The 25,670-nt window shown below is 39.9% G+C and overlaps 1 protein-coding gene across 2 annotated transcripts; it reads right to left on the minus strand.

Moving 5' to 3' along the window:
* Positions 1–7,148: 7,148 nt before the first annotated feature.
* On the minus strand, positions 7,149–24,549 carry PRPF38B (pre-mRNA processing factor 38B). Of its 2 annotated transcripts, XM_033916255.1 has the most exons (7): positions 24,096–24,203; positions 22,992–23,062; positions 21,506–21,574; positions 19,114–19,265; positions 18,967–19,027; positions 15,054–15,274; positions 7,149–13,688 (listed from the first exon to the last, which is right to left on the minus strand). In XM_033916255.1, exons 3-7 carry the CDS (start codon positions 21,515–21,517, stop codon positions 12,758–12,760), a joined length of 1,377 nt encoding a protein of 458 aa, XP_033772146.1. In that variant the 5' UTR covers positions 21,518–21,574; positions 22,992–23,062; positions 24,096–24,203; the 3' UTR covers positions 7,149–12,757. The 2 variants fall into 2 exon arrangements, with proteins under 2 accessions (XP_033772146.1, XP_033772145.1); XM_033916254.1 differs by lacking the exon at positions 22,992–23,062 and having other exon boundaries at positions 24,096–24,549.
* Positions 24,550–25,670: the final 1,121 nt, after the last annotated feature.

The raw sequence follows: 25,670 nt of genomic DNA on the forward strand, positions 1-25,670 counted from the left end.
TTTGAAAAAAGGACAAGGAAAAACTGATTCAAGAGGGTTAAAATAAAGGCTTTCATGCATGGAAATTTGTGCAAAATGGTGCATATAAAATTACCCTCCATCCACCCCCCCCCACCCTAGGTGACATGTGTGAATTCCGATTTAATTTTTAACAATTTTATATACTATAAATCTACAATTCTAAGCGATTTACAAAACACACACATAAAATATATCAACACTAGTACATGCTTTCTTTATAAAATTGGTGTGTATTTTAAGCATATACACTTATATCTGCTCCCAAGCTGACGTAAATGTAAGCTGTGATTTCTGCAGGATTTATGCTAGTATTTTATAAATTCATTAAACAAGGTCCATAAATCTTATATACTGGCTATATCAGAATCTATATCAACCAGAAACCGCACCAGTGACAGAATATAAATAGCTGTGATGTCCATTTGTATTACTTCTATTTAAACAAAAGTGGGCATTATACAGACTGTTCTTTAAAAAATTACATTTTTAAAGGATCTTCAGAAGCAGCATTCACACAGGAAAAAGTTACCCCTATGGAAAACATGCTGTTGGCTTCTTCACTTGTCACATTTGAGACATATGCCATTTTAATAAAAATATTTTTATCAAATGCATTCTGCTACTACTTATAATTTCTATAGCGCTGTAGAACTGTGCATTAATACATACAAGACGGTACCTGCTCAATAGAGCTTACAAGCTAATTAGCAGATGAACAGGACAAGTAAAGGGCTAGGAGGTTTATTAGGCATGGGTGCAGAACAAGCGAGTGGGGGCTAGGAGTGAAAATTAACCTTGAAGAAGTGGGCCCTTAGCCTGGATTTGAATACTGGGACTGAGCTTGACGTATTGACTTGGGCAGTTTGTTCCAGGCATATGGTACAGCATGAAAGAAGGGACGTAGTCTGAAATTGGCAGTAGAGGAGAAGGGTACAGTGTAGAGAGACTTGCCTGATAAATGGAGTTCATGTGAAGGAGTGTATGGAGAGATGTGAGAGGAGAGATATTGAGGAACTTTAGAGTGAATGCACTTGTAGGTAAGAGGAGTTTGAACTATATGCAGAAATGGATGGGGAGCTAGTGAAGTGACTTGAGAGGGGTGATGTGGAGTGGACATAACGACTCTGGCAGAATATGAGTCATGCAACAGAATTTTGAACAGATTGAAGAGAAGACAGATGGTTAAGTGAAAGGCCAGTGAGATGTGACAGTAGTCAAGGCAGAAGGTGTGTTCAGAGAAGATTGGTTGGATTTTGGTGATGTTATTGAGAAACGATAGAGGTCTATTGGATATGTACAGAGAAGGATAGAGGAGTCGAAGATGACACCGATGTTGTGAGCTGACAAGACAGGGAAGATGAAAGTGTGGGGAGAAGAGAGGAGGGTTTGGGTGGGAGGGTAAGTAGCTCAGTCTTGGTTAAGGTTTTAAGTGGCAGTGGGACATTCAGGCAGCGATGTCAGACAGGCAGGCTGAGATTCGGGTTTGGATTCCAGGAAAGATTTCTGAAAAAATCTGGAAGTTATCAGCATAGAGGTGATATTGAAAGCCATGCGAGGAGATCAGAGCGCCAAAGGAATGAGTATAGATGGAGAAAGAAGAGGTCCCAGGATAGAACTCTGGGGAACCCTGACTGTGAGTATATGTAAAAACTCCAGCACTTAAGTTGAGATCAAATGTCAACATAAGAACATAAGAATTTGCCTCCGCTGGGTCAGACCAGAGGTCCACCCCACCCAGCCTTGCTAACTTGTGGATACAGCCAGAGGGGATTCGTGCCTGGCTTCGGGTTACCTGCAGCAGCGGTTTTGCTGCTTTCTTCCCAGCCGACAGGCACTTGCAGAGACGGACCCCTTGATGTCACCGGGTCTGTCTCTATTGCTTTAAATTCAAGCCACCGCCGCGGCTAATCGGGAGCCTTGCTAACTTGTGGATACAGCCAGAGGGGATTCGTGCCTGGCTTCGGGTTACCTGCAGCAGCGGTTTTGCTGCTTTCTTCCCAGCCGACAGGCACTTGCAGAGACGGACCCCTTGATGTCACCGGGTCCGTCTCTATTGCTTTAAATTCAAGCCGCCGCCGCGGCTAATCGGGAGCCTTGCTAACTTGTGGATACAGCCAGAGGGGATTCGTGCCTGGCTTCGGGGTTACCTGCAGCAGCGGTTTTGCTGCTTTCTTCCCAGCCGACAGGCACTTGCAGAGACGGACCCCTTGATGTCACCGGGTCCGTCTCTATTGCTTTAAATTCAAGCCGCCGCCGCAGCTAATCGGGAGCCTTGCTAACTTGTGGATACAGCCAGAGGGGATTCGTGCCTGGCTTCGGGTTACCTGCAGCAGCGGTTTTGCTGCTTTCTTCCCAGCCGACAGGCACTTGCAGAGACGGACCCCTTGATGTCACCGGGTCCGTCTCTATTGCTTTAAATTCAAGCTGCTGCCACGGTTGCGGCCGCAGGGCGTGGCCGAAGGGGCGTGCCATAAGGGGCAGGCCCCTTGGGAGCCCCTTGGAGCCATTAGGAGCCCGGAGCTGGAACCTGATCTGGTAATATATAAAATCTTTCTATATACTTTTATATGACTTTAAGAGAATATGGGGAAAAGAAAGATAAAACCCAAAAGCTCTACACCAGTGGTATCGGGCCCAATGGACAGACATTTATTATTACTTTCGGGTAATCCACCAGTGATACCACCAGATGCAGACTCCTCTTTGTCAGGAGCTTCAATGAGTCCTCTCAATCGCACTCCTCCCCTTCATCCAGTACCCAGTGACAGTGGGAATATAACCCCCACTGTATCTGATGCTCAAGTGATTTCATCCACTCATTCAAGCAAATTAGTAAATACCGAAATACCTAAACCTTTAACATTCTCTGGTGGTGTGGATGAAACCACACGAACAGAAGAAACACAGGATATTACCTTAAAAGACTTATGGTTAGGTATATCTAGGGTTGAAGGGTTTCTAAGGACAATGATGAAGCAAATGGGAGACTACTCCCAGTCAGTTTCTTCTAAATTAGAAAATGTGGACGCTAACTTAGGTTGTTTGGATAAACGACTAAATGTGGTGGAAAATCAATGTAACAATTTGCAAGCTGTCTCTGTATCAGCTGTTAAAGATTCAACTGTTATACATTCTAAAATTGAATCTATGGAGAATATGAATAGAGTGAAAAATCTACGCTTGGTCAATTTTCCAGTAACTCATTTGTTGTCACCTGAGATTTTATTAAGGAAATTTTTCAAAGAGGTACTGGGATTGGCCAATGCGGATAATTTTCCAATAAATAATTATTATTATATTCCCTTTAAAAAACTTGAATCTGCCCAGGGGGAGGACCTAAACTGTTGGGAATGATCTTAAGAATGTACTGAGAGCTCCCAACTAGAGAAAGACACAGGGACAAATTTTTCTCCATCGGGAACTCATTTTCCCGTCTCCGCAAGTTATTTTTCTGTCCCTGCCTCATTCCTATAAGCTCCATCCTCATCTGCACAAACCTCAAACACTTTAAAATCATAAGTGTTCAAGGCTTGGGCGGTTAAGGCAAAGCTTACAGGAATGAGGCAGGGACAGTGACAAAACTCATGGGTACTGGACAGGGAAATTGAGATCCTGTGGAGACAGGGACAAATATGTCCCTGTGTCATTCTCTACTCCCTAGTTGAGGAATCCTCCTTAAGTTGATAAACAGTTGCTTGTACCTTTTCGCCAAAGAGATTGTCTCCTAAGCAGGAAGCATCTGCCAACCTATCATGAAGATCTTCTCTAAGATCCAACACTCACAGCCACCCTGAGCGCCTGGCCGCTATAGCCACTGTTGCTGTATGACATGTCATGTCATATGCATTATAATTGGTTTTAATTAAATGATATGTAGATTCCTGGACAACAATGTAGAAGCTTGGTAAGGTCTCTGAAGAGGCAGTATCTAATTGCTGAAAAATAGAATGCTGAAAAAGAAGAATTTGCAGCTGATGAGCAAAGATCTTTGATGAAAGCATAGATCCTTGATAGACTTTGCAGCCCATGGATTCAAAAAGGCGAAGATCCTTCCCTGGGGGTGCATATAACGCCCCTTTGAAGTCTTAAGCTGAAGGCCTCTTTGAAGTCTGAAGACTGTTTTATTCAGGAAATATGTTTATATCATGTACACCTGTATTTTAATTTTTGTTAACCACACAGAACCACAAGGTAGCTCTGGTACATAAGAAATTTTGTTATGTTATGTAATAGCTGATTCTGACACCATTGATTGGTGAAGTAGCACGATCATGCCCAGGTGGCGGCTTGAAACTTATACATCAACTCTAGGCACTTAAGACGCCTTGGATACTGGTTGAGGCTTTTGCCAATTAGCTAACTGGAGGTCTTGAAGAACTTCATGTACTGGAAGCGCTATTAGTCCTTCATTGGAATTTTGCAGGATTGGAGAATAGCCTGGAAATCTTTACTACCTGATGGTGTTGATGTTCGACTGAGGCTCAGCAGGGAGAAACCTGCCAAAATTTTGGATAAGAAAATGCCTCTGTAAGAATTAGATGACTAGCTTGAGACATTGGAGGAGGAAGGTCAGGATCCACAGCTCTGACCAAGCTGGAGAATGAGGGTCCTGTACTGGAGAAGAGCAAACAGGAGTACATGGAGCCCAAGTTACCTCTGGAGATGTTGCTATATCTTTTTTTCTGAGGGGAGAGCTGGGACCTGAAAGGAATGATCGAAGAAAACACTGACATCAGAGGGGAGGGGCTCCAGGTGTAGGGACTCCTGCAAATGCCCAGTAAGCCAAAAGCTTACCTAGATAGGGGAGAGCACTAGCACAAAGGCTGTCAGAGGACTTCATCAAGTGTGCCTACATATCCCCTGCTTGTCACCAGATAAATTACTATCATGTTGCGTTTTGGCCAGGTACTAGTGACCTGGATTGGCCACCATGAGAACAGGCTCCTGGGCTTGATGAACCATCGGTCTGCCCCAGTAAGGCTATTCTTGTTTCCCTGAAAATAAGCCAGTGTAATATTAATTTTGGGTAAAAAAACCCACACTAGGGCTTACTTTCAGGGATGTCTTTTTTTTTCCCATGTACAATGCTCATCTCTCCTTCACCTATCCCCTTGTGCAGCATCTTTCCATCCCTCCTACAGAACCCCACTGACCCTCTCACCATGAGACCTCCACTCCAAACAGCAGTGGCACTCTGAACAGGCTGCTTTGCGGCCTTCCCCATGCCGTGTCACTGGTGACATCAGTGATGCAAAAGAGGGAAGGCAGCGAAGCAGCCTGTTCAGAGTGCTGGCACCATTGGTTTGGAGCGAAGGTATGTCGGTCTCATGGTGGGAGGGTTTATGCTGCGCAGGGGGATGGGAGGGAAAGATGCTGTGCAAGGTGATGGGGAGGAAAATGCTCCACATTGGGGGGGTGGGGAAAGCACTGCTACCAGCAAATCAGGCAGTATTGTATAGGATGGAGTCTAGGACATTCAGGAGGGGCTTCAGGGGTCAATCTAACTAGGACTTTTTTGGGGGTAGGGCTTATATTAGGAGCACCTTTAAAACTCATGCTAGGGCTTATTTTCAGGGTAGGGCTTATTTTTGGGGAAATATGGTATTATACATTATTGTGATTTATAAGACTGAAGAAATTATATATATTCATGGATCAATAAAGATTTGAGATGTATATCTGGCACCCTTTATGTGAAGTTTACAGCAGTGACCTCCAAGGTGTCCCACTACTGTTGGCATGTCCATGTGGCCAGTCTATTAGAATGGCAGCCCCTCCCACATCTAAATGGTACTGATTTAGATGTTTCTAATTTGCTTGTGGTCAAAATGGTGAATAAAGTTATATATCCTAGTCTAGATGTTTTGGAAGGCAAAATATCTTTAAGTAAGCAATTAAATAAAATTTTTGCATGTCTAGCAGTTTGGCTTTCGAAAATGGACATTTCTGTGCTTCTGAGTTTGAACATTTAGCTGGAAACATCCAAATTGGATCGGCGCATTCTTTTTAAAAATGGCCCTCTACATCAGGGGTGCCCAATATGTCAATCGACCGGTAGATTAGGAAGGCAACACGAGTTGATCACGGAGCCCATCCCAGGCTCCATGATAGACTCGTGTTGCCATCCCAATCTACCATGCCATCAGCCTTCCTCTCTCCGATGACCACCATCACAAGCTCTCTCGCTCCTTGACATCAATTCTGACATCGGAGAGGAAGTTCTGGGCCAGCCAATCGCTGCCTGGCTGGCCCAGAACTTCCTCTCTGACATCAGGGAGCAGAATGCTGGTCAGCGTGACACTTCTGCAGGGAGAGCTTGGGACGGCGGTGGCTTGTTCCCCCGATGGCGGCAAACCTAGTGGCTTGTGGGCCTGTTCCCCGATGGCGGCGGCAAACCTAGTGGCTTGGGGGACAAAGAAAGAACGGAAACAGAAAGGGGGAACTGGGAGACAAAAAGGGGGCATGGAGAGAGAAAGAAAGGCAGGGAGACAGGGAGAAAGTTGAGGAAGAGAATGAAGTCTGGAGGAGAGGAAGCATACAGGAGGCTGAAAGGGAAGAAATATTGGATGCAGTCAGAAGAATAAAATGCAACCAGACTGATGAAATTACCAGACAACAAAGGTAGGAAAAATGATTTTATTTTCAATTTAGTGATCAAAATGTGTCTGTTTTGAGAATTTATATCTGCTGTCTATATTTTGCACTACGGCTCCCTTTTAACTAAACCGCAATAGCGGTTTATAGCGCAGGGAGCCTATGAGCATAAAGAGCAGCGCAGGGCATTCAGCGCAGCTCCCTGCGCTAAAAACTGCTATCGTGGTTTAGTAAAAAGGGAGGGGGTATATTTGTCTATTTTTGTATGGTTGTTACTGAGGTGACATTGCATAGTCATCTGCCTTGACCTCTGAAAAAAACCCGGAATATGAATAATAATTAACATTTTCTCTGCCTTTCAGTGTGCTTTGTGGGTTTTTATAAATTTTATTGTTGGTAGATCATTTTAACTTGGTCATTTTAAAAGTAGCTCGCAAGCCCAAAAAGTGTGGGCACCCCTGCTCTACATCATTAGAACTCCTATTACACACTATCCTTGGTCAAAGGCTGTGTAAAACATTAACACAGAAAAATACTGGTACTGGCTTAATTTATTAATTTAACAAAAAAGTACATAAGAGAAAATACAGGCATTAGTGAAAAGAATGTGGCTACATATAAACAAAATTTAAATGCTGTATCATGAGAGCAGTAACCAGAAATAACATTGCTAAACATAAAAACAAGGAACTCTGTACAAAAATCTCAAATATATACATATTCACGCCTTGACCAATATCAGAATATATTTTGCCTTGTCTATGGCATCAACCCCTCCCCATCCCTCTAATATACTAACTGTGTAAACATTTAATATTGGAAGCAACCAACTAATAAAAATAAAAGTCAGCTGCTTATCCCATACACTTCTTTGGGCACAGCAAAACATAACAGCAGGCTCTTCCTGAGACGCAAACTTTACTGATGAACTGCTTCATCGCGCAAAACTAATGCTAGAAAATAACTTTTAGAAAAAATCTGCATACAAGCTGTACTTACAGTGCTATTTGCACCTTTCCTCCACTTAAAACCTTTGAAAAACAAATGTCAACTATATACTCTACTAAACATTTCACACATTCTCTGAAGGAAGGCCAGGTCTCAAGCATCCAAGTTATACACTATTAAAGAAATGTATATTAAGCAGAATCTGGCCTCCGCATAACCCTTAGAATTATTTCCATGTAGGAAACTAAAAGTGGGTTCCTTTTACTAAGCTGTAAGCACTACCACACATTTATCACAGCTTAAAAAGGAGGGTGTATCTCATGTTAAACATTTCTGTACTAATCGGCGTAGCTACATTAATATACCCCAATTACCACAGGATTATTACCATGTGAGTCCTTACTGCCTAACAGGTGTCAGTTAATAGTGACATTAGCACATGGCCATAATTCAAAAAAGGAAAATCAGCCATCTTACTGATATGGCAAAAATGGCCTTAGTATATATGGGAAAACCCCACACGAGGGCACACTAAGGCCATTTTATACCACAGCTTAGTAAAAGGACCTGTTTCAAGTCCCTTTTTTTGGTGTGTGTAACACATTCAAGTAACTAGATTTTAAGCAATCTATGGTACTTAATTCAGCAATACCTCAGCTCTAGCATAAATTGCTAAGAAATAAATATTAGCATGCAATGTTATTTTGCAGTATGCTATAACCTCTTTCTTCCAGAGTTTGTATAATTTAGACTATTAGCCATTCTAATGGTCCTGTACCATTCCATTGGAATCTAAAGGAGTTTCAGAGAATAGGCTGGTCCTTTACTTTCACTCATGGTATTAAACTATTTGTGATGTACATTATCACCACAATGACAGTCTGTCCACCAACAATATTGGCAGATTTCAAACAAAAAGACAATGCACATTCAGGGAGGTATGAACAGCAACAGTAGCAGAGCCGATAATGATCAGGATCTCAAGACTGAATATGAATGATAGATTTTCATACAATGGAAGAAATGTATGTACATTCATTGTGGGTATCCTAAAAACCTGACCAACTGGGTATCCCAGGAACTGGTTTGAGAACCCCTGCTCTAGACTCTATATAACAGACTTATAGAACAAAAATCAAATCAAAACAAATAGTGTGTAATACAGAGTCTACAAAAGTAACAAACTTGTATGGTGAATGTTAGAAGCACTTTAAACTGTCTTTCAAAACATCTTACTCTTACTTTTTATTTTCCATCTCATTTAAGGTTTCATTTTATATGAGTTCATAAATTCCTCCTCTAAATTATGCTCAAACCATCAGCTTCACAAGATCAAACATAAGGAAAGAAGAAAGTCAATTTTAGATCAATATTTTTAAAAAAATATTTGCCACATGTTCTATTTAGAAATAGCCATGATAAATGGCATTTTGATGAGTGTGATGTCACAGTTTAAATGATACTACCCCATCACCCTAAATCTTTTCTAGCCTTAATCCCTCACTTTTGAGTGCTTGGCTGAGCAGTTGATGAGCCTTAGGGCTTGATTAAACTTCATGTCACAAGAAAGGCCCAAATTTGATTCCCAGGTCAAGGTTTTCCTTCTCTAGGCAAACTGTAGATGCTGTAGGGGCATCCCAGTCACTAAACAACAGCTAATAACTAGACTTAAGAGGTCACTATTGAAAAGGGAGCTATAAACGTAACTTTGGGGTTAACTGCATACACTTTTCCTCCAAAATTTGTGGCTAGCCAATGTATAACTTTAGGCCAGGCTGTTTGACCAAATGTTTTGCACTTAAAAGAGCCAGAAAATATGTAGCTAACAATCCTTTTAAAAAGAACCACATAAGTACCTACCTGCTGAACTTTACCATTTAAAAACAGCATATTCAGCATCATTCTTAGGACAAATGAAAAGCTGACATAAAGATAAGTCATCTAGCTTTCCCACTACACATTGAAGGCTCATAAATAAGTTTCCAGAGGGAGTCCTGGTGCATGGTGCTCCTGATCCAGACTTGTACCAACAAAGACTAGATTAAGCAAAGAGGAGAATTAACATACAAATAGTTGTGAGTAGAAGCTGATGATGATACCATAGACCAGTGGCTTTCAACCTTGTCCTGGGGGAATCCCCGCCAAATCAGGTGTTCACGATATGTGCAATGAATATTCATGAAAAATCTGCAAGCAAATCACCGGAGCATATTCGGTGTGGATACACAAAAAAAAAACAAAACAAAAAACCACTTGCAAAGGTTCCCCAGGACAAATTTGGGAGCTACTGCTTTAGACCAAAGGAGACTAGCATTAAATGGAGACGAAACTGGAGGCCAAAAACCAGTTTTAAAAGTAACATTGGAACTGGAAGGCAGACTAAATGGGAAATCCACTACACTTTAGGATCCCTTTATAGCTGGTTCTAGAAAACAGCCAAAGAATCAAATTTCATCTTTACAAAAACACCACAATTATATCAAAGTAGCAAATAACATCTCTTCACAGGCAAAAGAGTATTTGGGAGAGGGAAGCAGTTCTGGAAGATGAGCAGTAAACTTGATTTGTAGTTAATTTCCGCTGTGCTGGTTTGATTTTGCAGTCTCCATGGTACCTCTGTCTTGCATTTCTGCTCATCATGGCCCCTAATTACAGTTGTGGCAAAATTTTGTCTCATGTCTGTAGCAGCCTAATGCTTATATTGCAGCCTTCAATAGCCTGATTTTGCTTAAGTTCTAAGATTTGTTCTGCTACATTTGCTATTCTTGCAGTATGCCTTGTGTCACTGTAGTTTAGATTATTCAAAATTAATTAAAAAAAAAGATTAAATTTCTACTAAAGTACTCACTTATGAGTTAAAAAGGCAGAGAGAAAAAATTTCATTCTGAAAAATTATCAGTAGCCTTAAAACAATTTAGATCACCCTTTTTTAAAGTTACTTTCTTTGTATCTTATAGCTGGAACTGCAATGACACCATCCTAAAATATTTTGATTTTAAAAAATGCCATAATAATAACCGCATGCTCTGCAATAAGAATAAATGAGGACCTTTTAGTTAACAAAGCAAATATTACGAATCAGGCAATGAAATCCCACTTTCATTCTTTTAAGTATTAGATATTCACAAGCAAACCAGTTTTGAGACAAGATCTAGCATGACATGGATGTAGCATTTAACTTAAATCTACATTAAAAAATATTTATATCCCATACCATTTATCAAATGCAAAGCTAAGAATCAGGGCTGTGGAATCGGAGTCAAAAGCAATTTTGGGAAGAGTTGAAGTCGGTAAAAATGTACTGACTCCAACTCAGCTTCAAAATAAAAAAAACAACCCAAAGCAAAACATAATATGGTAAATTTATCATTTTATACTTATATACACACATCTTTGTCCTTGATCCAGTTACATTTACCAGTACTTTAGATCCAGAACAAAACTTTAAAAGACAATATCAGTAAGAGTTGGACGGTAGAAAAATAAAGGTCTTGAAGGTTTGGTATATCAATCCACAGCCTTACTAAAAGTACTGTATGCAGCTTAAGTCCATGATAAGCACATGGAAAACATACTGCTTATATTCTTGGCCAGATGTTATTAAAATGTCATATGACCAATTGGGACCAAAAAGGTTTCACCTGCAGAGTAAATATTCATTAAAGCAACAAAGGTGGGATCAAAGTATGAGAAGTACTCATTTCTTTTCTATGATTACTAAAAATTACATTACTTTCTAGTACAGGGTCCAAAAAACATATAATTTGACTACAGCAAATGAAAAGTTAGAAAATGAAAAATACAAGCCCACTTCCCTAGGTTATTATTTTAATAGATAAGGCTAATTTTAGCAAGTTACTTTTCAAGGTGTGGTGCTATCAGAAATTTCTAGATACAAATTGGTAAGTGGCTGACACTGATACCAGAGGATTGTCAGACATGGACCCTCTGAAAAAAAAACCAACCAAGCTATGTGCTGATCACCTCACACAAGATTTGGTCCCAGGTCCAAAAGGTATGGAGATTCTTTTCTTCAATATAGTTTTACCTAACCTACAAGATTACTACTATTGCTTGAACATGTCTCCCCCCTAAACATTAAACCACAAGGAATGATTTTATGAGTCCCTTTCACCCTATTCACAAGTTGGCAATTTACATACTAGAATATTTCAGATGAAAATGTATAATTTTGTTCTTGTCCAAGAGAAGCGATTCAGTTCTTGACACTTCGCATGTTACAAAGTTCTTGACATCAATATCCCCCAAAAAACTTTTAGCACTCTTAGAAACACCTACTCCAGGACAGAAAATTAGAAAGATTATCTGGTTCTATTTATTTCATCCAACAAAGTAGTCATCAGTATAAACACTTCCTACAGTTGTTAACTCATTCAAGGTGCCATATCTGTTATGAATTTGATTACTTTTTCACTGTTCAATGAGGTATGAAATATAAATGAAACAAGAACCACCTCGTATTATTTTTAATTCATTAGCCTGAATCTCTGTGAAGAGCATTCCTATGCATTTAGAAAAACTAATTTGCATCACTGCATTCAAACATGCTACACTATTTTTGTTGATGTATTTTCATATTCTGCCAATCGCTTGTAAATGGATATATTCACATTTTTGTGTTTAGTCAAAATGTAACACTTTAAAAGTCTTCCAAATATACTGAACAAGATTACACATTTCAAAAGTGCAGTCTTCATGTAAAGTATTTATGGAGCAGAATCACACCACAAAGCTAAAGTTTTTGAACACTAGGAAGATCAGTCATGCCAATAGAACCAGCTAAACCATGATTTGACATGTACAAGACAACAGGAGAATTAGTGGCAGTTTATTGCCTCATACAAATTTAACCAACATGGAAATTGTGGCAGAGAAATTTAAAACATTCTCCAAGACATATGTACAGACTGTACATTTCAAAAACAACTGAACAATAAAAATGCAACAATCTTTGCATCATGAATTAAACTAAATGTACAGTATGGATTGCAACAGTCAATGCATTAAAAGGATTTACAAAGGCACTTTCCTACACAAATAGGAAACAAATCTGTAGCCTTTGTGAAAAATGAAGAGTGCTCAACTACTACACAATCTTGACATTAAGGGAAGGATTACAAAGCAGGATAATAATCAAACGTATAGGATTCAATGTGATCCACATATTAAAAAGTCACAGAGTCTCATCTTTGTTTCTATGTTGCTTCTCTTGGCTCTCATGTTCCATACTTTGGCTCCGTTGATGGTCCTGTTTATTTATATGGTCCTTGCTATCACTATGCTCACGCTTGTGAGATCGTTCTTTGCTTCGGCTGCGTTTCCGGGGTCTTTCATTGCTGTGACTATGCTCCCTTTTCTTGGGCTTTTCTACACTATCAGCTCTTTCCCGACTTCTGCTTCGGCTGCGTTTATTTGATTTTTCTTTACTTTCATTTTTGTGTTTACTTGATTTTTCTTTACTTCTGCTTCTACTGCGTTTAACGGTATTTTTACTGTGACTTCCACTTCGCTGCTTCCTCTCCCTGCTTCTGCTTCTACTGTGCTTCTTCTCTTTTTTGGGGTCTTTTCTGTCATCTCGGTGTTTCTTTTCATCTTTATCAACCTTCTGTCGCTTCTCATCTTCATCTTTACCTTTTTTCTCTTTTGATCTTTCCTTCTCATGTGGCCTCTCGGTGTCTGTCTTATTCCTGTCATTTCCTCTCTCATAATCTCGATCTCGCTTTCTGCTCCTCTCATTTTCCTTCTCTCTCTCTCTCCCCCTCTCTTTCCTATCACGACTTCGGCTCCGGGTCCTATGCCTCTCTCTGTTCCTGCTATGCCTGCGTTCTATCCTACGGTCAGTACTGCGAGATCTTCGTTTCTCCTTGTCCCTTTCCTTGGCTTCTCTTTCTAATCTCTGACGTTCTCGCTCTCTTTCTAGTTCTCTGTCAAAACTAGATGATCCGTATAGTTCACGATGGTGGCTTCTACTTCTGGATCTCTTTGGGGATCTTCTGGGACTCTTTGGGGATCTTCTGGGACTCTTTGGGGATCTCCTGGGACTCTTTGGGGATCTCCTGGGACTCTTTGGGGATCTCCTGGGACTTGCTGATCTTTTTGGAGTCCTAAAAAAGGAATAAAGACCCCACAGACTTTAGAAATTGAGTGTGAGAAACAACAAAACAATTATACAAATCATAGGCTTTAAATCAATTAACCTCTATGAAAACAGAGTTTACTAACTATAGATTTGCTGATAAAGGCAAGCTACTGTAGTTGCCTTGGCCACAGAAGTTAACTCAAACAACCAAAAATGCTCTTATACTCTATGCTGCAATTTTAATGTATTTATACTTTATTTGTTCGATATTTATGTACATCGCCTTGAAGCCTTCTTAGGCCAGTGGAACAGTATATCAAATAAAGACTAGGCTACTTTCATACATATGTGCAACAGTTTCCCATTACACATGTGTGCACTCTGTACTTAAGCATTATGTTCAATTGTAAGTATGGAGTTTATTTGCCCTGGGATAACATTATTGAAATATCACATTATAAGCCCCTTTCCATCTCAAAAATGGGCATCATTTTGATTAAAAATGTAATTATGATTTATCATATAATTAAAAAGTATGATATTTTCCCCAGTGCAGTTCTTCATGAAATAGGGCAAATCACTTAGCCTTCCACTGCCCAGTTACAAGGGGCTGCTGTGTGTTTGGGGGGAGGGGCAGGGGGAATATGTGATTAATCGCAATTACAAATTTTAATCTTTTTTTAGGGCTACATTTTGATTAACAAATAAAAAGTAATGAAAACCAATACAAAACAGAAATCTAGATTCTTTAATCCGTAATTTTTGAACAGCATGCAGAATAGCTATAAATAGCCTTACATATCTTTGTCCTAGATCTAAAGTTACTTTAGATCCAGAACAAAAACTTTAAAGCCTAATATCAGTAGGAGTCAGTCTGACAACAGACTACTTCAGAAAAGCAAGTCTAAAGTATAGAATCTTCAAAATCATGCTAGATCAGGCCAACTCAGAATCAGATATAATACAGTATTTCTAGTCAAACTGAAGTTACCCCCCCCCCCCAAAAAAAAAAAAAAAAAAAAATTCAAACAAATAATTAAATATAGAAATACATTACATGGACAGAAGACTAGCTCCTCTTACTACTGGGTGAATTTGCATCTACTTTCTTACATTTTAGGAAAATGAAAACATTCATCTACCAACTTCAATCAATCTCATCAGGTAGATATTTGCAGTCATCCGAAAAGGAAATATCTGCTCACTTTACAAAGGGATACGTTCTCCCATTTGAAAAATGTATTGCGAAAAAACAGTAAAACTCCCAAACCTGAACTGCCAGTTAATGCCATTAGCCTTCTCTATTCAACAGAACACAAACAATAAATTAAATGGCGACAATTCCACAAAATACATATGCATAAATACTGCTCACTGACCAAAGACTAACCTTGAACGCCTTCGTTCTGGATGGCGTTCTACTTCTTCAACACTCTCCTTGCTCTCCTTTATTTTTCTAGGCTTGTTTTTTATCTGCACATCAATATACTTCTGTACAGGTACAGGAATCCTTGGGAACAAAGTGGAAAACCATTCCAGTTTTGTAAGAAAAGAGCGAAGCATCTCACCAATAGTCATTATACAGCCTCCACCAGCCTTCACATCCAAGTCCTATAAAATACAAATGGGAAAAAAAGGGTCTGATGATCAAAAAAGGGGGCATTTCAAAGAAACAACTGCAACACCATTTTGTCAAGAAAAACAAGTTTATGAACTTTTAGTTGGATAATAAAATATTTTTTATAAAATATTAATGAAATACGTTTTTCACTGTCTGAATTCATTGCTCAAAAGATACAGAAAGGGAGCAGAGCCAAGCTTGTATACAAGCACACTCATCTTGCAGCCATCTGGATATGCATGGGCTGCTTCAGTGAAGAAATTAACAGACAATTCTGGACACATCTAGTTCATCAAAATGATCCTGATCAGGTTGTCTGCCCCATGTCATTTATCATCATTTTCTTGACAGCTGTACACAAGAGATGCACTCACTGTGTATCATTTGTGTGTGTTTATATCTATAAATTATCACACATGACTTTTCTCACATATTTTCTGTTTGATAGATGTAAATGCTCACACAGATTAATTCCTAATAAAATAACTGAAAGCAATAGCAAACCAACTGCCATGAAGCAGTGAGGTTTTCTGATTTAGAGCTATGTAAAAAATAAATAAATGAACAAGTTGGAAATGCATAATCCACAATGACCATTGTCTTTGAAAAGGGTCATTACCGCATGAAGGCCTTCTGGCTATGCCCTCTCACAGCTCAGGACATGTTAGTCAGCTATTGTCAGTCCCAAACCTATAGTGCAAGCACACAAGGAAAGTGAGATTTATCATCATCTAAATAGGAATAAAGAAATCTAAATGTAAAAACTGCTTGCACTCACACACATTTAAGAATGCAGATTTATATCCAAACATAAGCGCTGTGCAACAGAGATCTGAAGAAGAAAAGAGTAGGTTAGCTTAAAGGCTGCACCTTAAGAATGAAAAAAATACTAAACCATGATACGTTTCAAAAAGTTGTAGGTCTTACATAATAAAGTTGTCTTCTAACCCAATAGTAGACCCATTTGGAGATAATTTACACTGAATAATGGGAAAATACTAAACCCTACAAGTGTCCTGCAAACTCTTTAAAGCTGTGGCACACTAAACTTGGGGCTTTAGCTGGAGAACATCCAGAAGTGCACAGATGTTAATGTGATGACATCACATGCATGTGTGACTTCATTACGTAAAGGTCTGCGCATGTGCGGAGGCCCTCCAGAAGGGGCTCTGAGCCTGCAATAACTATGCCAAGAGACATTTCCTGTAAGCAGTCAGCAGGAGCCGGCGCCTCTACTCCTCATGGCACACTTGGAATCTCAGTGTGTTGTGGCACACAGTTTGAAATACATTGCCCTACAGAAAGGCCTTTGAGCAATAGAGTATGTGTTAAAGATTCAGGTATGTACATTTCTTTGATCCATTTGTTGGAAAAGGTGGTTAATTAAAAACTAATAAACCATATGTAGTGATTACCTGTGGTGGAATTCCGCACAACAGTACAGCTCAGAATTCCCCATCTGCGCATACCTGACAAGTCTTTCATGGGTCATTTACCACACTTCAGCTAAGCTGGGGTCTTCTTCTCTGCTTCCAGCTCTTGATTGGACAAACAACCTACCACCATATGGATCCGGCATCTGCGGCCCTCCCAAAGCAGAGGCATCAGCTGGCAGAGGCAGCACTGTTAACAGACTAGCCAGCCACTGCTTTGGGGGAACTGCAGATGGCACAACTACAGGGGATAGGAGTAGATGGGTAGGAGTCTGTCTGGTTAGGAGTAGGAAAGAGAGAAAGCGGCTACCACTCAACAGGAGTACAAGAAATGACCCGCGGAAGACTTTTCTGCATTGGGAGGACCGCAGATGCTGGACCCAGCCTAGAAAGGGTTTTGGAAGAGATGATGGACAGTTGAAGAAGAGAGAGAAGCCAGACCATGGGGTGTGAAAGGGGATTCAGGGTACAAGCGAGAGAAGTGCTAGGGGTGAGGACATGGATGCTGGATCCATAGGTGGGGGTGGGAAGGAGAGTAGAGAGAAGAAGAGAGTGACAGACCAGAAAGAGGGATGGGAATGGAAGAAGAGATCTTTGGCCAGTGGAGAGAGTAAAACAAGATGCTAGACCATGGGGGCCAGGGAAGATATTCAGAGGGAGACAGAACTGCAATTGGAGTGAGAAAGGGAACTGAAAAGCATGGAGCCTGAGGAAGGCACTTCAGGCCTTATGATGGGAAGAATTCTGTGCAAGATACTACAAATAAACTTTGCAGACTTAAAATATTGTGCGCAGAATTTTCAATTTTTTTTGCACAGAATTCTGCCAGGAGTAAAAAAGATAGAGAAGGATATGATTTTTTTAATATTGCTTCATACTGAAGAATGTACCTTAGGCAGCTAGTAACCACTATCACCCCACTTTCCTAGTTTGTGATAAAATTATTTTCAAAATAAATTTCCTTTAACCTTTATAAGCTAGAAAGATATTGAAGCTCAAGATTATTTAACTTACCGCCATCTTCAAAATACAAGCAGGAGAATACTTGAACTTAACACAATGACAATTACAGCAACATGTGGGATTTTGACTTTTTTTTTTTTTTCTTTAATATTCCAGGGCATTCTGGTGTCATGCACAAAAGAAAAACTGAACAATGGCCAACATGTTCAATGTGAAAAACAAAATAACTGCCTTAAGTGTAAACACTTGTTATTTCTAGCCACAAGCCAACACAATAAATTGCTGAAGAGTTAGGGTGAAATTGAATGATCCACTAACATGAGTAATTAGTTCACATACTGAACATCTAGTAAACTAGCATCCAAAATGTACAAGGTGAAACTTCTAAATATGAATGGAACATGGTATAAAAAAAGAAAAGCTTTTAATTAATTTATACTAAAATGCTTCTTTTCTGCACATCTAATTCAGTGCCAATTACACAGCTGCATAAGCAATATTCAAAGCACAAAAACTACAACTACTAGAAACCCACAACAAGGCCCAGCCTCATGTCTAATTATACGCTTACATTATCTAGGCTAGTGAGCCAACCTTACAAAAACCAAATTAACAAAGATAGCCATACTGGGTCAGACCAATGGTCCATCTAGCCAAGTATCCTGCTTCCACAGTGGCTAATTCAAATTACAAGTGTTTGGCAGAAACCTAACTAGTAGTGGATGTGATATTAAGCTCCAGAGAAAGGCAGCATTCTATAGTTAAGAAAGCTATTGGACATATGACCAACAACGAAAAAACCAACACACATACAATCTTAACTAGCATCCTGCAATATTTCTTCCTTCAATCCCACCTGCTGTAGTTGCAAAACATTCTCTCAAATTTTGAGGAAAAAAGCTAGATAATCCACTGGGAAGCTTTTCAAAATGCAAAACTAAACCCCAAACCCTACATTTCAAGAACCTTTGTGCATTTGATGAATTACATCAAAATGGATATTAAAAAAAAGCTAGACGGCAAGGGAAAGTTAGTTATTAGCTGCTAAACATAAGCGAAAAAGCCTTAAATCTATAAAATGAATAACTCAATATATCACCATCAATAGAAAGAATTTTCCTCTATACAACACAGTAAAAGATACTCAGAAATAGCCCAATTCTTTTTTTTTGACTGACAGCATTTTCCATCATGTACAGAAAATGTGTATTTTATTAAAAAAATCCAAAAAGACAATAAATCTATAGATATAGGAAAGGAAAAATTTATTACCCTTGTTGACATACCTCTTCATCATCAAGGAAATCTTCAAACCAGTCCCATAAGTCTGTAGGGGGCTGTGTATACCTGAAAGTTATGACAGAACAGTGTAAGGTAGAAGTATTTGCTCACGAGCATCAAATGCATGAAAATCTAAAATGCTATGTACTTACCGTATATACATAAATCCCAGTGCCCTGATGTATGGAGAGTCTGTGTGCGTTATAAGGCCCATCACCTGTTTACGGGTAAGCTTCAGTGTAAACAGTTTGTACAACAAGCAAAATGCCGTAGACACAATGCCTCCAGTTCCAACTCCTCTCACCTAATACAAGAGCACAGAAAATGTTGTAATGCAAGTAACCAGTAAAGTCTCATTACATCTTACGCTACTTCACCAAGCTCTTCTGTCCAACAGGATGTCAACAGAACCTCACAGAATACAAAATGGATGAGCTGGGGGAATTCTCAGATGCCAGGTTGCCTAAAAATTGGAATTTAGCTCTGGTATTGGACTGACAACAGAAATTACCACTGCACCCTAGGACTACTCCTTAACTACAAAGAACAGGAGGCTAAATAAAATCTACAATTGACAAAATAAATTAAGAGCAACAAACTAAACAGCAATTTGTAAGACAGAAAATCCTCAAACTAAAAAAAAGACAAAAACAAGCTAAGCCAAAAGTGACCAGGAAAATAAAACCTTGAGAAATATGTTATGCAAAGCTGTTCAGGATTGAAAACTTAACGGATTAAATAAATGTAACCATAAAACTATCCCATGTTAATAAAAGATAGTCATCTTTCTTGTGACATTACAGTTAAAAAAACCATCCTAAATATTATGACATTAGCTCAGTATCCCATCCCTTTAATAACTATGTATATAAAAAAGGATTTGCTAGTGAGGTGCTGGGATCCTGACAATTGGTAGGATCTTCCTACCAATTGTCTTCCTATTAACTGTAGTAGCCAATTGTCCTATCCTGCCAGAAATGTCAAAATTAAACATCTAAATAATCCAGCTGATCGCAGTATCCCTGATCAGCTGAGCTGGAAGAACTCCCCAGAACCAGGGCTTCAGAAGTCCTGCCAGATCAGCAGATCGGGGATTCCCCTTCCATGATCAGCTGAACCAGCAGGAAGATCCCCGATTCCTCTCTCCCTCCCCCAGATTCCCCCCTCAGCCCCTCTCCCACCAAACCCCAATTCCTCTCTCCCTCCAACCATTTCCCCTCCACCGAAATCCCCCCCCCACCCCCCTGTACCTTTGGATGAAAAATTGGCAGGAGGGATGCCCGCTCCCTCCTGCCGATAGAACCACCTATGGTGGCCTTTCCCCCTCCATCTTGGGATGCACTGGGAGGGGCCTAAGGCCCTGATTAGCCAATTTGGGCTTTAGGCCTCTCCCAGTGCATTTCACGATTCACTGGGAAGGATGCCAATTTGAAGAGGCATTTCTCTTGCTGATTTTTCACCAAAGTTATAACAGGGTGTCTGGCTCAGCAAAAGGGGGCTCTCTTTGGAGTGGATCAGTGGGTGGGAAGGAGGGAGACAGGAATCAGGGATCTCCCTGCTGTGTGTGTGGGGATGTCAGGAGGAGGTTGGAGGTGTGTTAGGGGGATTTGGGGGGACGTTGGGCTTGGCTGAATGGAGCTCTCTTTGGAGGGGGCCGGAGATCAGTGGGTGTGAGGGAGGGAAGGAAATAGGAATTGGTTTTGGGGAGTCCTGACAGCTCAGCTGATAGGGGATTCCCCTGCCGCAATCAGCTGATAGTAAGCCATTGGCTATTTAGATTTTTAATTTTGACATTTCTGACAGGGTAGGGACAAATGGTAGGAAGATCCTACCAAGTGCCATGGACCCTGAGGTGCTAAGAAAGATTGTGTGTACACATGTAAAATGCATGTCTGAATTGTTTTGTAATTGTATAGAGTATGTAGAGTAAGTACATGTGCAATCAATCTGTGTTGGCCTGCTGTGATACATTTCCAGATCTTGGAAAGTAAGTGTGTACCTTTTTCCTGTAATTTTTGAGACCTTTAAACTTGTACAATGTTTAGATCCATGTTTAATTTATAGTCTGCCAGGACTAAGGCAAAATCACGCACAATCATAAAAAAGTAACTCAAAATTAGACTAAAATAGTTAAAAGAAGAAAAACACATTTCTGTGCTTCTTCAGGTTAAGAAAAAAAGCATAAAGTCATCTTTATTGAAAAAAAATAAAATAAAAAACGCTATGTCAGGAATACAGCTTGATTTCTTTGCAGCATGTCATGTTTTTTCATTTTTAAGCAGTTTATCCATCACCTAGGACGTGTGCCTGAAAAAAATACTCCCATAATCAATCTAGCACCTGAGATCCCCCATACATTCTTTTTAATAGGAAAAGAAAAGTCTATACATTACAAAGTGATTTTTATACACTATTTTGTGCAATTGCTCTGTGCTAATCTTCGCACTGCTCGCAGTGGCAGAATGTGGTAAAAGTTTAGCTACATTCTCAAAATCAATGAATTCTAATACAGAAAGATGTTGGAATACACGTACTTCTACTTACCCCACCGCACATCCCAGTCTGGCCTGCTGTTTTCCTGCTTCCTTTCTCCCAAGGCTCCACATGTGTAACCTTCATAAGCAAACAAGATATGTGTTTGATATTTAGCTACAACATAGTTTGGGCTTCAGAGTCAAGATTTCTTCAGCACTTGTTCCATTAAAAAAATCCTTAATGTTTGAATACAGAGAAATTTTATTCTTAACTATTCCCAAGCAGTTCAATACTAATCATGGGAAATCTTCCATATCAAGGTCTTCATTTACAACCTACATGCTTTCCTTTGCTTCTATTAATTTCTCAATTCTCTTCTGGTCTTGTAGTCTACTCCTTTATTGTCCAAATAATGTTAAAGATTTATGGTCAATTGAATTAACCTGATATTTTTGGATATATGAATGCACCTCTTCTATGTACACCCCCCCTACTAAAAAAGTTCTGCAATGTATCAGTAGAATTTACTTAAAATCTTTAGAAGTATGCAAATATTACTAAAAGCTTTTGAAGACTAAAGTCATATTTCTTCAAATAAGTTAAATGAGAATGGTGGTGCCCTAATTAAAATGTCTTGTCAATGGAGTCATTAGTGCTGTTAACAGACTTCAGTTGTCCTTTCATACATGCTCATTTCAACAGATTCTTTAAAAAGTTAACTCATTGAAGTCTGTAGTTTCTTGCCGTTCCTTTAGATTTCTGTATCACTTTTCAAACAGGGGCTTAGAATATTGCATAAGCAATGACTTTCAGAAGTTATGAAGATATACTAGTTTATCTACAAAAAAAATGTGGCTCATGATTCACTCTCTGAATACATTTTCCACTACTAAGTGGTGCAGTGGAAACTGTACAGGATGACCTATAAAGCATTCATGACAGTAATCTTAACAGAAAATGTGATTCCAGCTGCTGAGAACTTATGTGGACAAAGCTGATGAGTGAGGACCATGTGTGGCCTTTGTCCCCGATTCCCCACTGAAGGGCTATGCAAAAATGACCTCTATTCCTACATTAAGAAGGGAAGGGATTTTGATTCACGCCTTCTTTCAGTTGTACCTCAAGGCAAATTACATTCAGGTACAGTAGATATTGATCTGTCACAGAAGGGCTTACAGTTTGTACCCGAGGCAATTAAAAGTTAATGACTTGCCCAGAATTACATGAAATATAGAGATCTGAACCTGGCTTCCCTGGTTCTGAACCCACTTGTCTATTAGGCTACTCCACTCCATAAAGAATTCTGAAAATTGGTTAAATGAAGAGGTCATCATGGCCCACCTAACCCCATCATTTTAGGAGATGAGGTATAAAAGAAAAAGTAGTTATATGTTCAGGGGAGGTACAAAGTGCAAGATTATTAAAGAGGCACATGGTTATTAAAGAGGTACAATGCTTAATAGACTGAATTGCTCAAAGATCATATGTGCTGGTTTTGATTTATTTGAGTTTTGTGAAACTGTTTATGCAGGTCCTTCCTTGTGATACTCCTTACCGCATCAACAGTGACATCACCACTTTTTCCCAGTCCTGGAAGCAGATTGATATCCTTTGTACCTATTGAGACTATAGAAGAGTCTAATGAAATCATTTGTTACAAGCATCATGTTTCCCAATTCCAACCCAAAACTTACAATAGAAAAATAATCTCCAAAACTGTAGAATAGAAAAAGGTCAAACAAATTTAAATAAATTAAAACCATAGTATATGATCTTTGTCACTTCCAATCAAAAAGCGAACCTGATTTTTCTGGTATTATTTAAAATAGCATCAACAGCTAAGTGTTTTAATATACTGAAAAAGGCTATATTTATTCACAATAAAAAGATTATGAATTTCTGTTTATAAAAATATTAAATCCAAACAAAAAATTGTTAAGGTTTGTTACTTCTAACCAGAGCAGACTTACAGAGCCAATAAGGTTGCAACTTGCAAGAATTAAGATTGAGGTTTAAGAGGACAAAGCACTGTTCAAAAATGCTCAACTTCCTTTCGTTTGGGGGATGGCAAGGAAATTACTAATGAACAGATTATTCTTACCCTGCCTGCCAAAGTTCAACCCCAATGAGACAAACTCAGTCAATTTCACTTTTCAACTTGAACGCTCTGTACCCACAAGTATGGCTTGGATTGACTGTATGTACGCAACAAAGGTCTGCCCCAGCCCCTTTCTTTCACCTCTTCGCAAGACGAACAGAGTACATAAGCCAGTTACTTATTTTCTCCCCTTCGCCCGCACAGATTTGCATGGTCCCGCTACAACTTCGTATCAGGCTGCTCTGGGCACGAAAGATCCTCAGCATTAATTAATTTTTACGAGCTGTAGCACTGAGTTAACAGGATCGCTAGTACAAGATATGTAGAACTATTGCTTCCTATCGGCCTAGGAGGCCAAATTGTCGTCCTCTCTCTATCCCAATCATGGCCTCCATTACTTCATCCTCCAGTAGACAGCAGTAAAACCATCCCCACAAACTCCCTCCCCCTCTTTATAGGGTAATCTTTTCATACCATATCCCCTTTCCAAGAAAAATAGCAGAGGAATGCTACACAACTGAGTTAATACCGACATCTATTTCCCTCTCCCAGGGGCCTTACCTTGAAATATATCTCATCCACGACCTCATGGTAGGTTTTGAGCTCATAGAGCTGCACTTTAAAGTAGGGCGAGGAAAGGATGTTGGTCAGAATCATCGGATTCAGGTTCATGGTCTTCTCGTTCCCCCAGAGTGGTAAGACGTTGCCTTGTTTGCCCGAGGCTGCCGGCTTATTACCTCCACCCTGCTGCGGCACGTTGCCCGCCGCTAAGCTGTTAGCCATAGCGCCACCGCTCTCTCGTTTCCGGGCACTCTCGCTAAAACTCCATGAAACGAGACCGGCGCTGAGAAAGAGCACCGATTCAGGTCGAGATATCAAAAACAACTAAAATATATTATTTATAAACAACAAAATACGAACTCTGCCCGAGAAAACTGCGCCAACAGTACAGGCCCAAACCCCGGCACAAGGCGCTCAAACGCTCTTCCGCCAACTGCCCAAAGAACAAAATGGCGGGTGCTGCCGGAAATGACATTTGAAAAAAACATCACGCCCTGACGCAAACGGGAGCCAATCAGAAGACCTCGCAGGAAAATTTAAGGATCCCTTTACAGTAGCAAGTCGTAAGTCTAAAAGACCCTGTGTTGGGGAGACAATACAGTCTTGCAGATGCTGGTTGGGCTCTGATGCTTTATTACATCTGCATTTGTTGAAATAAGCTGCAAGATTGCTTAATTCTTTTTTTTATAACGAAGGTTAGTAGATAAAGACATTAGTGTGCGTATTCCCTTTATTTCTCATCTAATGTTGGAAAAATATCTACTGCAGGAAATTCTCGTATGAGCAGTCAACTGGGGCAAGGATACACGAACTTTCAGTCTTACCCGCCCCCCTCCTCTTCTCTTTGTTAAATTTCAAGCTTTTAATCTGCCCCTTACCCCAAAGATATGCTTTTAAGGAATAGTTTCCAAAACGTTGTTTACCCAGGTAAAAGGATTGTTAAAGAGTGCCTACCCTTCATGCATTTCCAGGACAGGATTCCCTTTCAGACATCTATTCTTCTATCCAACTCACAAAACCAGCAAAATCAGTGGAAAAATGAGTAGAATATTGAAGCTACGCTAAAGGCACCACCCCTCAAATATGAAGATTCTGGATTTCAGGAATTGATGCATTCTTGGAGGCTGATGAAAAGCAATAGAGAAACAAATGTTCTATTGTTGTCATTTCTACCACTGTAAAGTTAGGAAGAAGCACAGTAAATAAGGCATAAAGAACTGGTACCACAAACATCACATATGGGTAACCAACGCATGCACGTGGAGCTTGAACCACAAAACTACGTGGGCTTCAATAGCCACATCTCTCCAGGCACATGACATTAGAACAGTCTGCTGTCACACACTTCCTTGCATCCAAATTACAGGCACTGTTTCTTGATGTCTATTAGCTTGCTGGATAGAGGAATAGCTTCCTTAGTGTGCCCCCCCCACCCCGATGACAGCTCTCATCAACGACCCCTCCTGGAACCACAAAACTCCCCTGTGCCAGCCAAATTTGGTAGAAGGGATGCCCACTTCCTCCTCCTCAGGCTCGCCACTGCAAAATGGTGGGATGCATCCTGTGATGCACAGG

Source organism: Geotrypetes seraphini, chromosome 12 (genome assembly GCF_902459505.1).
Source record: "Geotrypetes seraphini chromosome 12, aGeoSer1.1, whole genome shotgun sequence".
In the NCBI taxonomy this organism is placed as follows: Eukaryota; Metazoa; Chordata; class Amphibia; order Gymnophiona; family Dermophiidae; genus Geotrypetes; species Geotrypetes seraphini.

Excerpts from the sequence above, each read along its gene's own strand:
- PRPF38B (XM_033916254.1), bottom strand. The coding sequence starts at position 24,317 with ATGGCTAACAGCTTAGCGGCGGGCAACGTGCCGCAGCAGGGTGGAGGT. Across the intron at positions 21,575-24,095 it reads TGGATGAGATATATTTCAAG|GTTACACATGTGGAGCCTTG; the intron begins GTAAGGCCCCTG and ends TTGCTTATGAAG. Across the intron at positions 15,275-18,966 it reads ATTTCCTTGATGATGAAGAG|GACTTGGATGTGAAGGCTGG; the intron begins GTATGTCAACAA and ends TGTATTTTATAG.